General features: G+C 51.7%; 7 protein-coding genes across 7 annotated transcripts; 2 read left to right on the plus strand and 5 right to left on the minus strand.

Moving 5' to 3' along the window:
* Nucleotides 1–1,412: 1,412 nt before the first annotated feature.
* On the plus strand, nucleotides 1,413–2,870 carry PV05_00797 (uncharacterized protein). The gene is made up of 2 exons (XM_013465720.1): nucleotides 1,413–1,725; nucleotides 1,775–2,870. The coding sequence occupies exons 1-2, from the start codon at nucleotides 1,612–1,614 to the stop codon at nucleotides 2,477–2,479; spliced, it is 819 nt and encodes a 272-aa protein (XP_013321174.1). The 5' UTR covers nucleotides 1,413–1,611; the 3' UTR covers nucleotides 2,480–2,870.
* Nucleotides 2,871–3,078: 208 nt separating this feature from the next.
* Nucleotides 3,079–4,291, minus strand: PV05_00798 (uncharacterized protein; the record flags this gene model as incomplete). Its single annotated transcript, XM_013465721.1, has 2 exons — nucleotides 3,079–3,788; nucleotides 3,856–4,291. The coding sequence occupies 2 exons, from the start codon at nucleotides 4,289–4,291 to the stop codon at nucleotides 3,079–3,081; spliced, it is 1,146 nt and encodes a 381-aa protein (XP_013321175.1).
* Nucleotides 4,292–5,565: 1,274 nt separating this feature from the next.
* Nucleotides 5,566–7,949, minus strand: PV05_00799 (uncharacterized protein; the record flags this gene model as incomplete). Its single annotated transcript, XM_013465722.1, has 2 exons — nucleotides 5,566–5,716; nucleotides 5,767–7,949. 2 exons carry the CDS (start codon nucleotides 7,947–7,949, stop codon nucleotides 5,566–5,568), a joined length of 2,334 nt encoding a protein of 777 aa, XP_013321176.1.
* Nucleotides 7,950–8,614: 665 nt separating this feature from the next.
* Nucleotides 8,615–9,660, minus strand: PV05_00800 (uncharacterized protein; the record flags this gene model as incomplete). Its single annotated transcript, XM_013465723.1, has 2 exons — nucleotides 8,919–9,660; nucleotides 8,615–8,873 (listed from the first exon to the last, which is right to left on the minus strand). Exons 1-2 carry the CDS (start codon nucleotides 9,317–9,319, stop codon nucleotides 8,615–8,617), a joined length of 660 nt encoding a protein of 219 aa, XP_013321177.1. The 5' UTR covers nucleotides 9,320–9,660.
* A 335-nt stretch (nucleotides 9,661–9,995) lies between these two features.
* PV05_00801 (transketolase) lies at nucleotides 9,996–12,523 on the minus strand (the record flags this gene model as incomplete). The annotated part of the gene is made up of 7 exons (XM_013465724.1): nucleotides 9,996–10,109; nucleotides 10,161–11,524; nucleotides 11,575–11,869; nucleotides 11,921–12,005; nucleotides 12,213–12,306; nucleotides 12,361–12,409; nucleotides 12,470–12,523. 7 exons carry the CDS (start codon nucleotides 12,521–12,523, stop codon nucleotides 9,996–9,998), a joined length of 2,055 nt encoding a protein of 684 aa, XP_013321178.1.
* Nucleotides 12,524–13,485: 962 nt separating this feature from the next.
* On the minus strand, nucleotides 13,486–14,565 carry PV05_00802 (uncharacterized protein; the record flags this gene model as incomplete). Its single annotated transcript, XM_013465725.1, has 2 exons — nucleotides 13,486–14,433; nucleotides 14,485–14,565. 2 exons carry the CDS (start codon nucleotides 14,563–14,565, stop codon nucleotides 13,486–13,488), a joined length of 1,029 nt encoding a protein of 342 aa, XP_013321179.1.
* A 592-nt stretch (nucleotides 14,566–15,157) lies between these two features.
* Nucleotides 15,158–17,991, plus strand: PV05_00803 (uncharacterized protein). Its single transcript, XM_013465726.1, has one exon. The coding sequence runs from the start codon at nucleotides 15,560–15,562 to the stop codon at nucleotides 17,831–17,833; it is 2,274 nt and encodes a 757-aa protein (XP_013321180.1). The 5' UTR covers nucleotides 15,158–15,559; the 3' UTR covers nucleotides 17,834–17,991.
* Nucleotides 17,992–18,027: the final 36 nt, after the last annotated feature.

Raw genomic sequence — 18,027 nt, forward strand, 5'->3', positions numbered from 1 at the left:
GGGTCCCACGGGCTGACATACCCCGGCTTAGTCATCAGTACAAAAGACATGAACCTGTGCGCCTCAAAAGTCACCGTGTTTCTGACACTTGGCTTGGGACAAGATGTTTCTTGTTAGCAGGGCATCGAAGGCTCCTTGCGGTAGGAATAGCGCTTTCCTGCTTTGATGGAGTCAAATGGCGAGGGTTTCGAGGCAAATCTCTGCTGCCTGACGGCAACTACGCGAACGCTATCGCACACACGCTTAGGATGTATACTTGTGGCTGGCACAGCGAGAATGCGCTTCACCTGCTTCGACTGTTTGCAGCGGGTTAACTTGACAAATTTGCTCGATTGACGCTCATCATCGGCCATACGGGCGAGATGCTTCCATTTCAGCTAGACAGAGTCACTCGGGTGTCAGGAAGCCAACAGCCCATGGTGGGAGCCAAATTGGAGAGGCAGCTGCAGCAGGTCTGGGATGAGGCGAAGAGGGCGTGATCCTCTCAAGGGCAAGGATTTATCATCCACTATAATATATCGTAGGAGATGAAGCAGTCTGAGATCAAGCAGACCACCATTCTAAAGCAATGTCATATTCCCATCTGAAATCTTTAGTACTTCCTTTTGGCACTTGAAGCAACAGTTGGACAATTCCCCGGCCCGGAAATTTGTAACGCTTCTCGGAAGTGCTGTGCTAAGTGACATGCATGATCTGGTAAAAATGGTCTGCAACAGTCTCCATCGATCAGAAAAGTGAGTCCGAGGAGATCAAGTCTGAAGGAAACCAGGAGAAAGTTTCAGATATTGATACTGAGGCCAGGGGGAAACCTTGGCATGTCATCAGCGTGGCTACCAGGATGTTCAGTGCCTGAATGTCTTCACTCCACAATTCCGGTACGCATCGTGGCATTATGCATCTCAGATCTCGTCGATCACAACACGATTCAGTTTGACGAGTCGATGCGTGCGGTCTTCAGTACATCAATCGTTTATCTTGCGCAAACCGAAATCTCTCAGCGTCCTCGCCCGTGGAGATCCTCGAACAGAAACCTCCATCCAGCTCCTGGTCTCAGCTGGAGCTTCCGAGCGATGGCTAATCCAGCGAGGCTCTTCCCCTACAGGCGAGAGAAACCAATGTCTTGCTACACGCACTTCGATACCACCGTCACCAGCCTAGCTTCATGAAATCTTCTATTTTTGGGGGCGAAGCAGCTCCCTAACCATCTCGTTGGTGTTCAGAAATCAAAGGCTCGTATTTCCCGACTTCTAGGGGGATGGTGCCGTCGTGTTACGCGTGCAATTTCCCAAGCCGTCGAGCCGTCGACACACGGGGTCACGGATGGAGGCTGAGCAGCCGCTACTGAGTACCACCCAACGTCCTTACCCGGTAAGTTTTATAACCCGCCAAATCTCCCATTATTCAGCTCTGAGGTTTGTGCTCGAATTTTGCATTTTGAACATTTTCAGCTGGCCTGTTCGTCGTCGTATTGCATTCACAGTCACTCTTTGGACACCTTTCGTCGCTCATTACAAAAAGTCGGTCATTATCATCTTCGTTCCACCAAGCACAACCTTCCAACAACCGCTGTCAGAAGATCAAGTCAAGCCTAGAATATACGTGTAATCCAAGATGCATTCACTCATCGCTCCCCTCCTCGCTGCAGGCCTTGCTAGCCTTGCGCAAGCCTACACCAAGCCCGGCGCAAACACCTGGGGACCATTGCTCGAGCCAGACTTGAGTCATGTATGTTCCCCTCGACCCCCGAAGGTCCCTTGACTGACAAGCTCCCCAGCCCATCACCCAAGGCGAAAGCTTCACAGTGACATGGGACCCCGAGGACCATCCCACTAGCGACGTAACTGTCAGCTTGGTTCTCTGTCAAGGTCCATCAACCAACTGCGTCCCCTCCGACAGCGCCATCGCCTCCGGCATCCCAGCCAGCCAAAAGTCCTACGATTGGGAAGTCCCATGCGACCTGGCTCCAGGCACCCAGAACACCGCCACCGGCTACGGTATGATGATCATTGTCGACGGAACAGGTGAATTCCAGTACTCCACTCAATTCTCCTGCCTCGCCAGCAAGACCTGCTCGACCTCGGGTTCCAGCTCCTCCAACAGCACAGGTGCCACCACAACCACCAGCGGCAGCTCCGTGATCGTCATGCCACCCACGCAACAAACCGGATCATGGTCCTCCGGCGACTCCTCCCACCCAACAACTACGGCCAGCGGACCGTGGAGCTCAACCACCGGTCCGTCCTTCTGCTTTGACTGCTCTTCAACCTTGGCTACAATAAGCTACAGCACCGCTTCAGAGGGCAGTGTTGTTACTGCCAGCGCGACGGCAACCATTACCTCCGCTGCCGCCGGCACCACAGTCGCCGCGACGGGCACCTCATCTGCCCCGGCTTCGACCTTCACTGGCGGCGCGGTGGCGATCGGTCTCAATGGGGCTGGTATGGCGTTGGCTGGCGCTGTCGCGTTATTCGCCTTGTAGAAGGATCATGTCAATGGCGAAGGCGGGTTTATCGATGGTGCATGGGTTTGTGTTTGCATATAGCAAGGGCGTTCCAAAGTGGGTGAAGCATAGAACGGGCATTTGGGAACCAACTGAACTTCATTCAATATCATTATCTGGTGAGGAATACTCCGTACTCCTGGCGCAATTTCTATTCGGATCAACGCTAGGGGCATATCGATGCTAAAGGGGCCTTGCCGCCTCTGAACATGATGCTTAGAGATGATGACCACTTGAAAATTAAGGCCCATCCATGCGTCTTTCTGCTGAACCATGTCCACTTACGGGCATAACCATGGTCAGAAGGCAGTCGGGAATCGCTGGGCACCTACGAGTAGCTGCGCCTTTCTAGTAGCATTTTAACAAAGCCTAATATGGTTGGTTCTTGGCACATGCGGGGCACAGTTTCTTTCTTGCTTATCTAAGCTACTCAATCTGACACGTGACTCTGATGGTCCCGCTCACACGGCTCGTCTTTCTCGGTCATTCGCTGTTCGACATCCTTCACGAGTACCTCAGTGTACCATCCTTGATTCAACTCTGAAAGATCTCCGTACCACTTTAGAAACTTCATCCTTTCACTTGCGAGGCTTGTACGAGTCCACCTCTCGTCTCGAGTACCCATAGCTGCGACGACGCTCTCTCGGACTTGCACTTCGTGAACGGCACGCCTCGTCATCGCTGCGGTCGCGCTCATCCCTGTCTCTGTCTCTTTCTCGATCCCGATCCCTATCTCTATCTCTGTCCATGATGTCCCTGGCTGCGCCGCCTTCATATGTGTATGCACCTCCTCCATAGCCACTGTCGGAGCTCTTGGACGGGTAGGGGTTCGATCGACGGCGTCCTGCTTGTGATGAGCCATAGCCTCCTGCACCGCTTGCATTAGTACCACCACCTGGACCACGCGGCGCGCTTCTGAGACTGTCCATCTCGACGGTGTCGAACTTGCGCTTCTTGCCGCCGGACAAGGAGACCACGGTTGCCTTGGCCATGTTGAACGTCGACTGCAGCTCGGTCAGCGCGTTCGGGTCGATGACTTTGTCGCTCAGATATTGGAGGGTGTTTTCGGCCGTGTCGCGAAGAAACTTGGCTGCTTCGATGGTCTCGTGGCCCTCCACCCCGGAGACGGCGAAGTAGTCTGCCTTGGCTCGTTCGTAAACCTGCAGGAGTCGCGCGACTTGTGGTTCCTTGTCTTGTTTCGCGCCTGTTTGGTGGACGGAATCGCTTGGTTCTGGCTCGGGAGCAAGGCTTCGTCGACCGGTATCTCTCGGGTTGTTGGTGGTCATCTCTGGCACACGGCAAAAGTCAGACTAAGACAAACCCGCGAGATCTGGGCCTGGGGAAGGGTGAGTTACCTCTCGTCAACAACTTGGGGACATCCATGGTCTGATGAAGAACTCGGCTGGTCTCTTCACAGCTTGCTCCAGTATTGATGCCCAGGTACTCCTCGCAGTAGTACTGGATCGCCGCTGGGTTGTCCAAGTCTGTGCCGTTCTGCGTGAGCTCCAAAAGCACTTTGTCGAAGACGGTGATGTGAGCATCTTCAAAGGCTTGTGAACGAGACCTGATCAACTGCAGCTGGCGATTGAACATCTCGAGGAACGCAGCTTTGTGAAGCGCCATGAAGCTGTTGAGGGCTGGACTGAAACCCGCCATGTTGCGCGTTTTATCAACCAGCTCTTGCACCTCGTCTTGCGGATCGCGTTGCGTGGAGTGGAGTCCAGGAGAAGAGAAGAAGAGGTCGTCGTCTGGGGTGGTCGTCTCTCCTAGTGGCGACATATTGCCGGACATTTTCACAACACGCGTCCAAAACAAGACGACGATCGCGACGACATCAAACAATTGGTGAGTGGAAAGGTCAGAACTCAGTGAAAGATGAGTGAGCCATGATTTTGAAGGAGATGCATTGCCTTTTTTCTGCCAAACCGATAAACAAAGCGAGGCTGCTAACACTCCGCCTTCACTTCACCGGCTCACCGGCGAAGGATCACTATGACAGGTAAGTGAGCCGACTGTCTTGAAGCCATTGTTAACCTCCTGCCTTACTTGCTACTGCTTGTGGAAGAAAGGCGTTGTGGTCCCTAGCTACAAGGCGGCCCATCGTCGTTCAGTTGGAACTACATTAATTGATGCCATTCATTAGATGGACGCACTTCTCCCATGGGGAATAGTCAATCCAAATGACTATTGCTGGTGGAAAGGAGCAAAGAGAGGTATTCTCAGGCTTGGAGTGCCTCTACTGCTCCTGTTCCTCCGTCCACCTCGGACGGACAGCCTCATCTGGCAAGAGAAGAGCAATCCAAGGCGCCATTCACCAGTTTCGAAGGGGTACCGCAGCTGTAAGCAAGGTAAAGCCCGGGCATGGACAGTGTACAATATTGAAGATACCAAGTCATGGTCAAGAATTATATTGCTCTGAACACTGCCCTTGTCCTTTATTTGTCAATCGAAGCAGCTGAGCTTCTCTCCAACGTGAAACAGTCTGAAAGATGTGGAACCCTGCAGAAGGTAGATAAAGTTGTCGTTCATGAACCGACAATAAACCTACTGGGAAAGGCCATACGATACACAGTCAACTATCAAGCTAGAAGGGGACGAGAATATGATTGACTTGTTTCGCATTAAGCGGAATCTATCTCTGTGCAGGTAGTGCAAGATGCAGACCTATCTCGAGTTCCATGGTCGAAATCTCGGATGATAAGAGTAGTTAGCTAGATGCCTGTAAGCTGCTGCTTTGCTTGCTTGTTTGATTGCTTGTTTGCATATTCAAGCTCCAGGAGCCATATCACCAGTCTATCATACAAACAAAAGGAAATAGTTGATCACCACCCAGCCAGTGGAAGAATGAACGAGCTTCAGCTCAAATAAGAAGGACGCCGTTCGCCTGCCTGCCCACATCAGCTCCATCCATCCCTGGCCCCATTCAAAGGCACCCGATTGCACAGCACTCAAGTCGATAAGAAAACTTTTGGGTAAAGGCATGATTGCCTAACATGAACACGATGATCATGCAATTTGAGAGGATGTTCTGTTGAGACAAGCGATCGGACGAGAAGAGAACCGACTTAAGCAGTGGCTTCAGGGCCCTCTGCTTTGGAAGCGTCCTCCTCCTTAGTGCCGTTGGGACCAGCCTCGCCGCCACGGCTCTTCATGTAATCGTCGTAGACACTGAGAGCTTCATCAACCTTGGAGCGGAGAGCAGCGTCATCATCAACCCTGAAAATGGTTAGTTCAGCATCGACAAATAGTACAAGAGCATGACTCACAAAGAAAGCAGTTCCGAGTTGTCCATCTCGAGCAGCATACCAGTAATCTTGCCTGCAAGTTCTGGTTGCATTTGCTGGATCTTGGGATAGATGGCCTCGCCGAGCATCTGTTTCTGTTGGCTAGGAGGGAGAGATGCAAGGTTGGAGAGAGTGCTAGGAGCAGCGACCTCCTCACGATTAGGCATCATCTGTCCACGACCTTGAGGAGGCATGCGGCCGGCACCTTGACCACCTGGCATGTTCTGCATACCACCTCGGCCGCCGCCTTGTGGGAAGTTGGGTCCACCACGAACTCCGCCCATGGCCTGCATATTGGGAGGCATACCCTGCATACCTTGCATCTGACCGCGACCACCTGCCCCACGACCCATTTGAGCTTGCATCTGAGCCAGAGCTTGAGGGTTGTTGTAGATGCCATTGACTAGAGCAGGGTTTTGCATAAATGGCATCTGGCCAGGCATACCGAAGTTTGGTGGCAATTGTTGACCTTGGGGCATGCCACGGCCTTGTTGGGGGAATCCACCTGGGAATTGACCACGACCACCTTGCATGCCAGGAATGACCATACCTGGCTGACCAGCAAAAGGCATGCCACGCTGTGCACCTGGGGGCAAGAATGATTGACCGGGACCATAGAAGACCGCAGGTTGAATGTAACCCTGGGGCATACCAGCTGCTGCCGCTTGCTGCTGTTGGCGAAGGGTGTTACGTGCCTGGATACTAGCCTCAAGCTGATTCTTGCGAACATCCTTGCGCTGAGCGAGAGCAACATACAGCGGCTTTTGGTTGACCATCTTCTGGTTCATTTCCGAGACAGCCTTGGAGGCTTCATCGGGGTTGCTGAAGCAAACGAAACCGAAACCTTTGCTCTTGCCAAAGGTCTTGGAGGAAGACTTCTTCTGCTCCTTGGTGTCATCCTTGGAGTCTTCCTTGGATTCGTCCTTGGCCTCTTCCTCGGACTCTGGCTTAGCCTCCTCTTGAGTCTCGCCAGCTTCTTCTTTCTTGTTCTCCTTGTCCTTGTCGGTAGCTGGAGAGGCGCTACGGTCAGAAGTGTCGCGCATGACCTTGGCAGATGTGATGGTGCCAAAACTGCTGAAAAGATCGCGGAGTTTGTCATCATCCACGTCGTCGGACAAGTTCTTGACGTACAAGTTGACACCTTGATACTTGGAAGCCTTCTCCATGCGGGCAGCCTCGTACTGCCTACGAAGCTCCTCCTCACGTTCGTGCTTCTTCTGAGCACGACCGACATAGAGGTTCTTGCCATGGAAGTCTTTGTCGTTGAGTTCATCGACGGCTTGGGCCGCGGCTTCGTGAGAGACGAAGTTGACGAAGCCAAAACCACGGCTCTTGCCAGTCTCGTCACGAGTGATAGTCGCGGAGACAACATCGCCATATGGCTCGAAGAGTTTAGTGAACTCTTCATCAGTAACGGACTCGTCAATATTCTTGATGTACACGTTTGTGAAGTTGGCCTTCATCTCTTCGAATTTGCTCTGACGATCTCTCTTGGCGATGTGGTGGCCGACAAAGACCTTCTTATCGTTCAGCAACATTCCGTTGACAGACTTGATGGCTGAGTTGGCGGCTTCGGCAGTCTCATAGTGGACGAAGCCGTAACCCTTGGAGTTGCCCATTTCATCTTGAGCAACCTTGCAGCTGAGAATGTTGCCGAATTGAGTGAAGGTATCGTGAAGCGCCTTGTTGTCAATGGCTGAGTCCAAGTTCTTGATGAAGACATTGCCTTGACCGGTGCGGCGGAGCGCGGGATCACGTTGCGACCACATGATGCGGCATGGACGGCCTTTGATGCTGGTATAATTCAGATCTTCCAAGGCTCGTTCTCCATCAGCGGTGTTGTTGTAGTTGACATAAGCATAGCCCAAGGAACGACGGGTGACGGCATCGCGGCAGACACGGATAGAGGCGACTTGACCGATGGAGGAGAACAACTCGAAGAGCATGGCCTCAGTGACGGAGGGATCCAGCTCACCGACATAGAGGGAGGCAGAGTGCTGCGCGGTGTTCGGGGTGGTAGCCGAGTAGGGAGTCTGCTCGTCGTTGGCACCTTCAGGCTGCGCAACATTGGTGTTGATGGCAGGTGCGCCGTTCTGGGTAGGAGCATCGGAGGCACCGTTTTGAGCGGCGGCCGGGGCGGCACTGGAGGTATCGGCTGCAGACATATTTGCTATAAACCGTCAGTAGGATCTCAGGAATGTGACATCCAAAGGCAGGACGGATTATGGACGTCTTTGTTCGACAGTTGCCCCAATGAAAGGGCACAGAACAAAGAAGCGCTCACCTTTCTTTTCGATTTTTTTTAGTCGTCGTCGAAATGAAGGTATTGACAGGGACCGTGAATTGTAAGGTAGAGGTATGGGTAAGCGATATTGGGATAAAGTCGGAATACTGCCACTCAGTTAGATGAATGCCATTTTTGAGCGCGGCTCACATTTGGATGAAAAAGGGTGCGCAGGCTCAACTTACAACACGACCCGAGGGTTTTTGAAGAGGTCTTTTCACGTTTTTTTGGGGCACGAGTAATTTTCGAGAGGGAAGGGGCAGGACAGCAAGCGACTGCAAGGAAGACAGGCAGACGATGCTGAAGAAAGAGTTGAAGCTGAGATTTGTAGATGCGGTGGTGGTGAAAGGTGCGAAGGCAGTCCGCTAAAAGTGTCATGCAATCAAAAGAATTTCTAATCGTAACGCCATGCCACATCCGGTAAGCGCGATCCAGCTTACAACGGCCACTTGTTTCTCTCTATCCCCTCGCTTCCAGCACAGCGCGCGAGCAGTCGCAAGCCTCTCACCCTAATTGTACATAGTCGAATAATACAGCTTGTAGAATTCATGCAGCAGTTGGTCTAGGTCGAAGACCGATGGACTGTCTCAAACGTTTCTCTTTAGCTTCTCTTCCCCCATTTGTAGGTAAACCCAACTCCTGTAGGACAGTATCAAGCCTCTGGTCCTCCATGTTCGGAATATCACCAGATTTTGTAGGAAACCATTCGATCAAGGTATTAGTCAATGGACTTATTAGTGGTGTAAGTCGATCGGAGGATCTCGTAAGATAAGAGTTTTGAACTCGAGCTGAGGCGTTATGATCACTATAAAGTTAGTACTTATTATTCAAGAATATAAGTAATACTTACTTTGCGGCGACTCGAGTAGCGAGCGTGTCAATTTTGTTATCAAGCTGATCAAATCTTTGAGCGAATTGAGCGTTAACTTGAGCGAATTGAGCGTTGATTTGAGCGAATTGAGCGTTCATTTGAGCGTTGACTTGAGCGAATTGAGCGTTGACTTGAGCGAATTGAGCGTTCATTTGAGTGGTGAGCTGTTGAATAGCATTGCCTTCAGCCAGCGCCGGTACGTTTGGAAGCTTTGTAAATTCCTCGGTGAAACCGTGGAGATATTGTACCATAAGATCAGTATCTGGCTGTGGACCGATAATAATTGGGTCCGCCATGATGGTGGTGGTGATGGTGGTGAGAGTGTTGAGAGTGGTGTTTTGTTTACTTTTGAAGGAGTGAGTCGCGTGCAGTTTTACCATTCCTTGGCGGACAACTGCCAGATCTGGTTCGCAGTTTCCGGATTACGGACTGCGGCGATAACCTGGTGACCCTCGTCCAGCAATTGACGCACAAATTCGAGACCGATGCCTCTACTGGCCCCCACGATGAGCCAAGTAGACGGAGGCATTCCGAACAGCAGACAGGAGGAAGAGGGCACTTCCAATACACTACTCTCATTCTCGCACGATGGCTGGATGCTGAGAAGGGAAATTGTGGAATCGTAACATGGGTTCAGAGCGGAGTGTCGGCAAAAGATGATGGTTGCTGGACGAAACCTCTATTCCTCGACTGGACCTTCTCCAGCTCTGCAATAGCTGAGGTGACGGGGAAGTCGAAGCGAGAAATGCAGAAGCATACCGAAGGAACGTGCATCAGCCAGGAGTTCAAGGGCTGAAGGGCACCAACCAGAGCAACACATTACTACTGATTTGTGAACAACTGTGCATAACATGCAAACTACCGCGGAACGTTGTTGGCGGCTGGTCTATTCATTTAGCCTCTTTTGTTTTGCTAATTCTATATGTAGCGTAGATTCGTATAGTGCATAGCCATTCCATGCTTCCAAGGGTTCCCATTGACTTGAGAAAGCTGCAATTCAACATACTTGGGGTCTGACTCGGGATCTATCGCGAGCTGCAGCCACAATCCCATCCCTTAGATGAGTTGTTGGAAGGCACGGTTGATTGGCGATCTAGGCTTCAAGCCTTTGTAGAAATCGACCGTGGCCGATGCACGTTTGGCAATACCCTCGGGAGTGAACTCGAATTTCTAGGTAATGTTAATTAGTGTAAAGCGTCAGAAGTCGCGGGAAGAATTTACCTTGTACACCTCCTTATACGGGCCGGAAGCACCGAACCGGTTGAGACCGAATTGCTCATGTGAGTATTTCTCCCAGCCCAAGGTGGACATGACCTCAACCGACATGGTAGGAATTCCGTCAGGAATACACTTGAGTTGGTAGTCTTTGGGCTGGGCATCGAACACCTCTGTGCAAGGCATAGAGACGACGCGGCCTGTAAGGTTGTACTGATCCTTCAACACTTTGATGGCCTCAATGCAGATGGAGACCTCTGAACCGGTGGAAACCAGGGTGACATCCGCGCTCTCAGCCTCAACAGCGACATATCCACCCTTGATGCCGTTTTCTATCGTGGAGTTCTCAAGTTGAGGGAGATTCTGTCTTGTCAAGGCAAGAATAGATGGAGTGCCGGTCGAAGTGAGGGCCATGTAATATGCGGCGGATGTTTCGTTGCCATCGGCAGGTCTCCATACCATCATGTTGGGAAGAGCTCGGAAATGCACCAAAGTCTCAATAGGCTGATGTGTGGGTCCATCTTCACCAAGACCGATAGAGTCGTGAGTGGCCACGTAGATGACTCGTTGATGTGACAGCGAGGATAGACGGACAGCACCGGCAGCGTAGGAGACGAAGTTCAAGAAGGTACCTCCTGCAGGGATGAGAGTACCGTAGGCGGACATACCGTTCATGATAGCGGCCATGCCGTGCTCTCGCACACCATATCGAAGGTATCTCCCGGTCCAGTCGCCGATGCCGAGAGACGGTGGTTGGAAGTCAACAGCATCCTTCCATCGGGTGTTATTGCTGCCAGTCAAGTCGGCAGAACCGGACAGAAGCTCAGGGACGGCCTTGTGAATGGCCTCCAAGACGCTCTCGGAGGTCTTACGGGTAGCAGTAGCTGCGTCGGTTGGCTTCCAGACGGGCAAGCTCTGCTCCCACCCATTAGGAAGTTTTCTCGTCAGCCGTCGGCTGAGTTCATCTGCGAGCTCCTTGTGTTCGCCTGCATACTTCTTGAAGAGATCGTTCCAGGCTTGTTCAGCGGCTGCACCCTCAGCAGCGTGCTTGCCGTACATGTCGTAAACTTCTTGAGGCACGACGAATGACTCCTCCGGGTTGAAGCCAAATTTAGACTTGACTTGCTTCGCATCATCAGTCTTGAGTGGGTTGCCATGGACACCACCAGTGCCTTGGAGCTTGGAACCAAAACCAATGGTGGTTGTCAACTTGATCATGGAAGGCTTGTCCTTGACCTCTTTTGCCTTCTTGATTGCAGCTTCGATGGCTTCGAGGTCGTGGTCGGCGTCCGCAACATGCTGCACGTGCCAACCATAGGCTTCAAATCGTTTATCGACGTCTTCGGTGAAGGCACATTTGGTGTCACCATCTAGGCTCGTCAGCTTTTCCTTACAATTCTCAGCTTCAGCTAAAACCCACCAATGGAAATGTGATTGTCATCATAGAGGGCGATCAGGTTGCCCAGTTGAAGATGACCAGCAGTCGAAGCAGCTTCACTTGCTACACCTTCCATGGCACATCCGTCGCCGAAGAACGTGTAGGTGTAGTTGTTGATCAGGTCGTAGCCTGGCTTGTTGAACACGCCAGCGGTATGCGCTTGAGCTATAGCCAAACCCACAGCATTGGAGAAACCTTGACCAAGTGGTCCTGTCGTTACCTCAATACCTGGGGTGTCGTGGGCTTCAGGGTGGCCAGGAGTGATGCTGTCGACTTGCTAAAAACAAGTTAGAATACAGATAGTCACCAGATAAAGATCCGGACGTACACGGAAGTTCTTCAGGTCGTCCATTGACACACCGTAGCCAAAGAGATGGAGGAGAGCATATTGCAGCATGCAACCGTGGCCATTTCTGTATCATGTCAGTTATCTGCTCAACCTCGCTCGTAATTTACATGGTGAATGCTCCATTTGCGCCGGTCTCGACAAACATGACGCAAAGCCAGCTGCTACAGAATGCTGAGACCGGCTAGCTGCCGGAAAGGGGGCATTGAACAACTCCCAGAACCTCCATCTCTTACGCTTGTGGGGTATGTCAAAACAGCAAGTCTGTACTCACGAGAGGACGAATCGGTCGCGGTTAATGAAATCTGGGTTCTTGGGGTTGAAGGTCATGAATTTGTTGAACAGGACATGGGCGGCAGGAGCCAGGCCTGAAGGAGGAGGGCGTCAGTCTTCTTTCTGGCGATGCATCAGTTGTTTCTTACCCATAGGGGCACCAGGATGGCCACTGTTCGCTTTGAGAGTGGCATCGACCTGAAGCATATCAGTAAATAGCCCCGTTGTTGCGGTTGGATGGCGGGGCAGAAAACATACCGCAAGCAGTCGGATAGTGTTGATGGCCTTCCAATCGAGATCTGAGTACCCCATTTTCGCAGCTTGGTGTGAGATGTGAAGATGGAAATAGTTCAAAGGAGAAAGATGATGGTCTGAAAAGTCTCGAAAGGCTGTTGAGAAATTTTACAGCTGTTGAACCACCGGGATTGCTCAGTTGCGGCTAAATCTGCCAAATCTGCCTGCGCTGTAAATGGCGGGGCAGTCTCGCGCAGTAGTTCTGGATCTGGTGAAGTCACTGTGACCAAAATTGCTGTGTCCGCCGGCGGCCGCTTTCTGCCAATAATGCCGCTTGAAATCTGTTCCGACACTGTTGCTGGGCAATTGGCGTCTCAATGGAAGTTTCAAGGAGATAATTCAAAACCGAAACGTCTATCAGCAGAAGAGCAAACACTCAGATGGTGTCAGATTGAAGGCGGACGGCTTGCGTCAAACATGTCCATATAATAACATAACTGTGTATCGTGTTGCCGCGATGCCTCAAAATGCATGCAAATCGCTTACGGAAGCAATTCTGCAGGTCCCTTGCTGACTACGTTCTGGCAAAGCCAGTCAGGCCAGCACATCCTGCTTTCCGCTTCGAGCGAGATTCACAGCTTGCAAATGGCCTGATTGTCCCATGGTACCTGCTGAGGTGTGCATCGAGAAGGACGACAGGCACCCGCCACGTGCTTGAGTACGTTCCCACTGCCATGCCCCTCCATTTTTGCTGGTCCCAAGTCAGCTTCGTCTTATCAGGCACTCAGGATAACCAGACTATTCTTGTCGAAGTCGGAGGGGCCTGGCTTTGGTGACAGTTAGCAGCGCTTTCTGTTCTCGGCATTCACGGAAAGATCGATCTCAACGATCTTGTTGCCATCCCCTGTGTATTCTCATACCATGTCGATTCATGACCGAACGATGCCCCTTTTGTAAAACCTGAATCCGGCCCAGAACCTTCCACGCCTCGCTATGCAATAAACTAATTCACCACCTCATCATAATAGGACAAGTACCATCTAGTAAGATCCGTATCCTCCACCGTATGGAGTTGCGCCGTAAGGAGCTTCGCCTGGACGCAGCGCACCATACGCACCATAACCTCCATTAGCTGGTGCAGGTTCGTACCCATCTGGACTTTGTGCGCCGTTCATGCCATTGACTTCGGGTCCAACACCATCCAGCACTCTGACTGTGTCTGCGAGTTTGTTCTGCAACACCTTGATGCCCTCCCTTACAATGTCCACAGGCTCAAGAGTACCGACGCCCTCGACATCCACGAAGAAAGCACTTGGAACTGCATCGGGGTCGAAGGCAGCATCAGCAGCTGTGTCGTCACCTTCCCAGTTGGCATTGCGTTGGTCGACAGGCCACTCTTCCTTCGCATCGGTCTCGTACCAGTAGTCCACATGTCGTAACTTGTTGTTCGGGTCGTACTCAAACCCCAAGGCTGAAGTTGGCGCCCACTTCGCGTGTTCTTTCGCAATGCCCTTTTTTGCTATGCATTTTAGCTCGATCTCCTGGCCTTGTCTCAATTTGGCTATCAGGGGACCGTCACCATTGCCATCTCGGATGACTGGCGAGCCAATACCATCGGAACGTAGAGAAGCTGGCATGCCATCGGGACGCATGGTAGGTACGACGGTGAGATCGCGAGCATAGACCATCATAGTGCCCGGTCTTGTACACTTGACATGGAGCTTCAGCTCGACAGAACAGTATTCGCAATGGTCATCACAGTCGCACTCTCTGGTGTATCTCAATTTTTCCGCCACGCCCTTGCTGAAAAGAGGCACTAAACCTAGTCTATGCGCTAGGTACTCGTCCGGCAGAACTGAGGAATTTGTGGTAATGTCGACAAGATCGATGGCGATTGTTGGGATTTCAGCGAGCATGGCGCGACGCAAGGAATTGGCCAGGGCAAGGGAACATGATTGCAAAACAAAGTCGCAGCGATCTTGCTCGACCTGTATTCGTTAGATCGGTGCGAAGCGAGGGCGAAAGGAAAGATGACTGACTTCTCTCACGGTCACTTTGGGCCCGGAAGTCTCGACACCATCCATCTCTTCACCATAGCCATTATAACCGTTGTACGCCATCTTTGCCAGATCTCCACTGGCTGTATGATGCGCTGCTCACGCAATAAGGAGACCAGAGGCGGGATAACCACAACCCGAGCAGTTGGAGTGGAAAGTGAAATGCGAAGAAGAACGGAGAGAGGCGCCGCGACTTGAATCTTTTGCATGCCGCTTACCCTCACTACTGTACAGCCTTGCCCAACGTCCTTGGCAATAACTCACGTGCAAGGCTGTACCATCATCAGCACGTGCAGCACCCTCTTGACTGCGAGGCTCGACAGTTCTGGGACGATTGACGTTCCGGAAAGCATTCACGGCTCTGGATGGCCAGCTATAAAGTACCTCCGAATTGGTTTACAGACGTCGTGGCTAGAACATTTGCGAGACATTCCATGCAGACAGCGCCGAGTAACTTACGTACCTGATAGCCTTCAGCGAAAACTCGTGTCGCTGCTTGGCTGCATGCCTCGGAAAATATTGGCCATGGCCCTGGAGCTAGGAAACGAGGATCCCGCCTGGCGCCTGTGAGTGGCACTTACTTGCGAGCCAGTCGTGGCCAGTGTCCAATGGATGCGGAGTCGAAAGCACATTCATTCTCCAGCATCGTGGCATCCCACCTTGTCTACACTTTGCGGCTCTCGCATATTAGTACCCTTTGACACTCGTTTTGTTGCGCTCCGAATGCTTCCTTTCAACCTCAGCTTGCCTGCAGCCTCTCGTTTCCTGTCCTACACACCGCCATTCGCAACACGAGTCCCCCTGCCTGATTCACCCGCCCATTGACCTGTGCGATTTATGCCTGCAGGATCACCTGCCTTCTCACTCTCGCACTTTCTCAACGAAGAACCAGCTGGGATTAGAGCACGCGGACGCATGGTTAGGCTCGAGCCAACACCCAGACTTGTCCAGAGCTTGCGTTCATAGTGTCGGACGCGCAAGATTTGACCACATACAAGAATATCCAATGCGTTACCGTCGATAAAGTTTTTGTCCAGAGGAGTGTTGGTAACGGCTGATGAAGCGCATGGCCGTACAACGACAATGGCTCAACTGCATTTTTGTTGGCCTACTGATGCTTGTCTCTGCATCTCTATCGCAGTATCCCTTGCCGATTGCCAATGAGTCTTTGAGAGTAATATCTTCTCCGCTCAATTCAGACATCACGATCAGTTTCAAAAACCCCTCGGTTGGGACATGCACAACAGTTTTTGCGACTCAGAAGCAGTTTACCGGTTACGTGACTTTGCCACCGAACGTGCTGGATCCTAGCCAGGGGAATTATACGATCAATACTTTTTTCTGGTTCGTAGAAGCAAGACAGCTACCGGAGACGGCTCCTTTGACCATCTACATCAATGGCGGTCCGGGTTCAAGCAGCATGGTGGGCCTTTTTCAGGAAGTAGGTCCTTGTCAAGTCATCGAGATTGCAGAAGGAGAATTGGGAACTATTGCTCGCGACTGGGGCTGGGATCGTGGTAGCAATATTCTCTTCATTGACCAGCCTGTCCAAGTTGGGTTTTCCTATGACACCTTAACGAATGTGTCTCTCAACTTACTCAACGAGCTGATTGTCAACCCATCCACATCCGTACCTGTCACCCAGCCTGACTACACCTTTCTCAATGGCACATTTGGATCTGGAGTTCCCTCATTTACTGCAAATACATCACAGATCGCTGCTCAATCACTTTGGCACTTTCTCCAAACATTTTTGACCTCATTCCCTGGGTACAACACAGCACTTCGCTCTGACAACAACCGGTCATCGGCAGAGATACATCTGTTCACGGAGTCGTTCGGGGGCAGGTATGGGCCTGCCATCGGAGATTTTCTCCAGTCTCAAAATGCCCGCCGAGCGACCGATGTCGACTTTGCGAACGGCACCATCGACATCAGCCTTGTCTCGCTTGGTATCATCAACGGCTGGATCGACTTACTTGTCCAGACTCCTTTCCATCCGAAATTCGCTTATGAAAACAGTTATGGCATAGAAGCGATTACCCAACTTGAAGAGCTTAACGCTTTGAGCGCTTACGGCAATGCTGATGGGTGCCAGCAGCGGACAGCAAATTGCAGAGCACAGGAGGCTGCCCTCGACCCGCTCAGCTATGGCAATGTTGACGTTGTCAACGACGCATGTTCAGAAGCGCAATTGTATTGTCAAACATACGTGGTCGGCGCTTACACCATGTCGAATCGCTCCATTTATGACATTACCCAAGACCGCCTCATGCCATTTCCTGATTCCTACTACCTCGAGTATCTGAATCAGCTCTCCGTGCAACAAGCCATTGGTGTCCCAGTCAATTACACGCAAGATTCGATGGCGGTATTTACCGCATTCAACGCGACGGGCGACTATGCGCGCAACGGCATGATCCAGGACCTTGTCAATCTTCTCCACTCCGGTGTCAGGGTTGCACTTATCTATGGCGACAGTGACTACATCTGCAATTGGTTGGGGGGTGAGGCTGCCTCCTTCGCTATTGCAGGCGCCGCCGGACCAGCCTACCAGCCCTGGTATGCAGCTGGCTATGCTCCTATCGTAGCGAACAGCTCCTATGTTGGCGGTGTAGTTCGACAATATGGGAACCTGAGTTTCAGTCGGATCTACGATGCCGGTCATTTGGTCCCTGCATATCAGCCAGAGACAGCTTTCACAGTGTTCTCGAGGATTATTAACGGTGACGATATCAGCATGGGCAATCCGGCTGACCTGTCCACATATGGTTCTGTGGGAGACAGCAATGCCACTTTCCAGAATGCTGCCTCGCCTATGGCCAGTCCAACGTGCTTCAGGCGCGCCGTAAACGAGACGTGTAACACAGACCAGAAGAATATGCTGGCAAACGATGCAGGAGTACTCATTAATGGTGTTCTCTATGAGCAGGAGTCGGATTGGCAGTCGCCCGACCCGAGTCTGCTGACCATTGCGGGAGTCCCTGGCACAGCGCCGACGAGTATGATCACAAGCGCGCCAACCCCGGTTTCCGCTACACACGTGGCGTCATCAGGACCTTCGAGGACTCTTACTAATGTCGGGACGAAGACAACGACAACAGGAAACAAAGACACTACTTCCCTTCCCACAGGAGTGTACACTGCGACGGGTGTTCCGCCCACCTCGAGTGCAGAGAGAAGTGGCGCCAGCGCGACAAGTGCGGCATCGACGCACACGAAAAGTAATGTATTCGGTTCATTTTCATTTTTCAGAGATACCCAGTCTGGCACAGCGGCGTTGGTCTATGTTTCTGTGGTTGGTTTATTGAGTCATGGCTTTTTAACATAATATAACTCCCTCAATTGGATGGTTCGTCGCTCGATCGTCGGCCAGAGAGACCTCTCCAAAAGGATGGATTGTGCATGTATTACAGCAAAAGGAGGGCAGATACGATTTGACGTGTCTGTTATAATCATAACGTAGCTGAATGATGCATGGGTAATGGATTACTTTTGTGTGAATCAGGGGATTAATCTTTCCGA

Source organism: Exophiala xenobiotica, assembly GCF_000835505.1.
Source record: "Exophiala xenobiotica strain CBS 118157 unplaced genomic scaffold supercont1.1, whole genome shotgun sequence".
NCBI classification, from domain to species: Eukaryota; Fungi; Ascomycota; class Eurotiomycetes; order Chaetothyriales; family Herpotrichiellaceae; genus Exophiala; species Exophiala xenobiotica.

What these genes read in the sequence shown, in the direction of transcription:
- PV05_00797 (XM_013465720.1), top strand. Translation starts at nt 1,612, where the DNA reads ATGCATTCACTCATCGCTCCCCTCCTCGCTGCAGGCCTTGCTAGCCTT. An exon ending in TCGAGCCAGACTTGAGTCAT is followed by an intron (nt 1,726 to 1,774) that starts GTATGTTCCCCT and finishes CAAGCTCCCCAG; the next exon opens with CCCATCACCCAAGGCGAAAG.
- PV05_00803 (XM_013465726.1), top strand. Translation starts at nt 15,560, where the DNA reads ATGAAGCGCATGGCCGTACAACGACAATGGCTCAACTGCATTTTTGTT.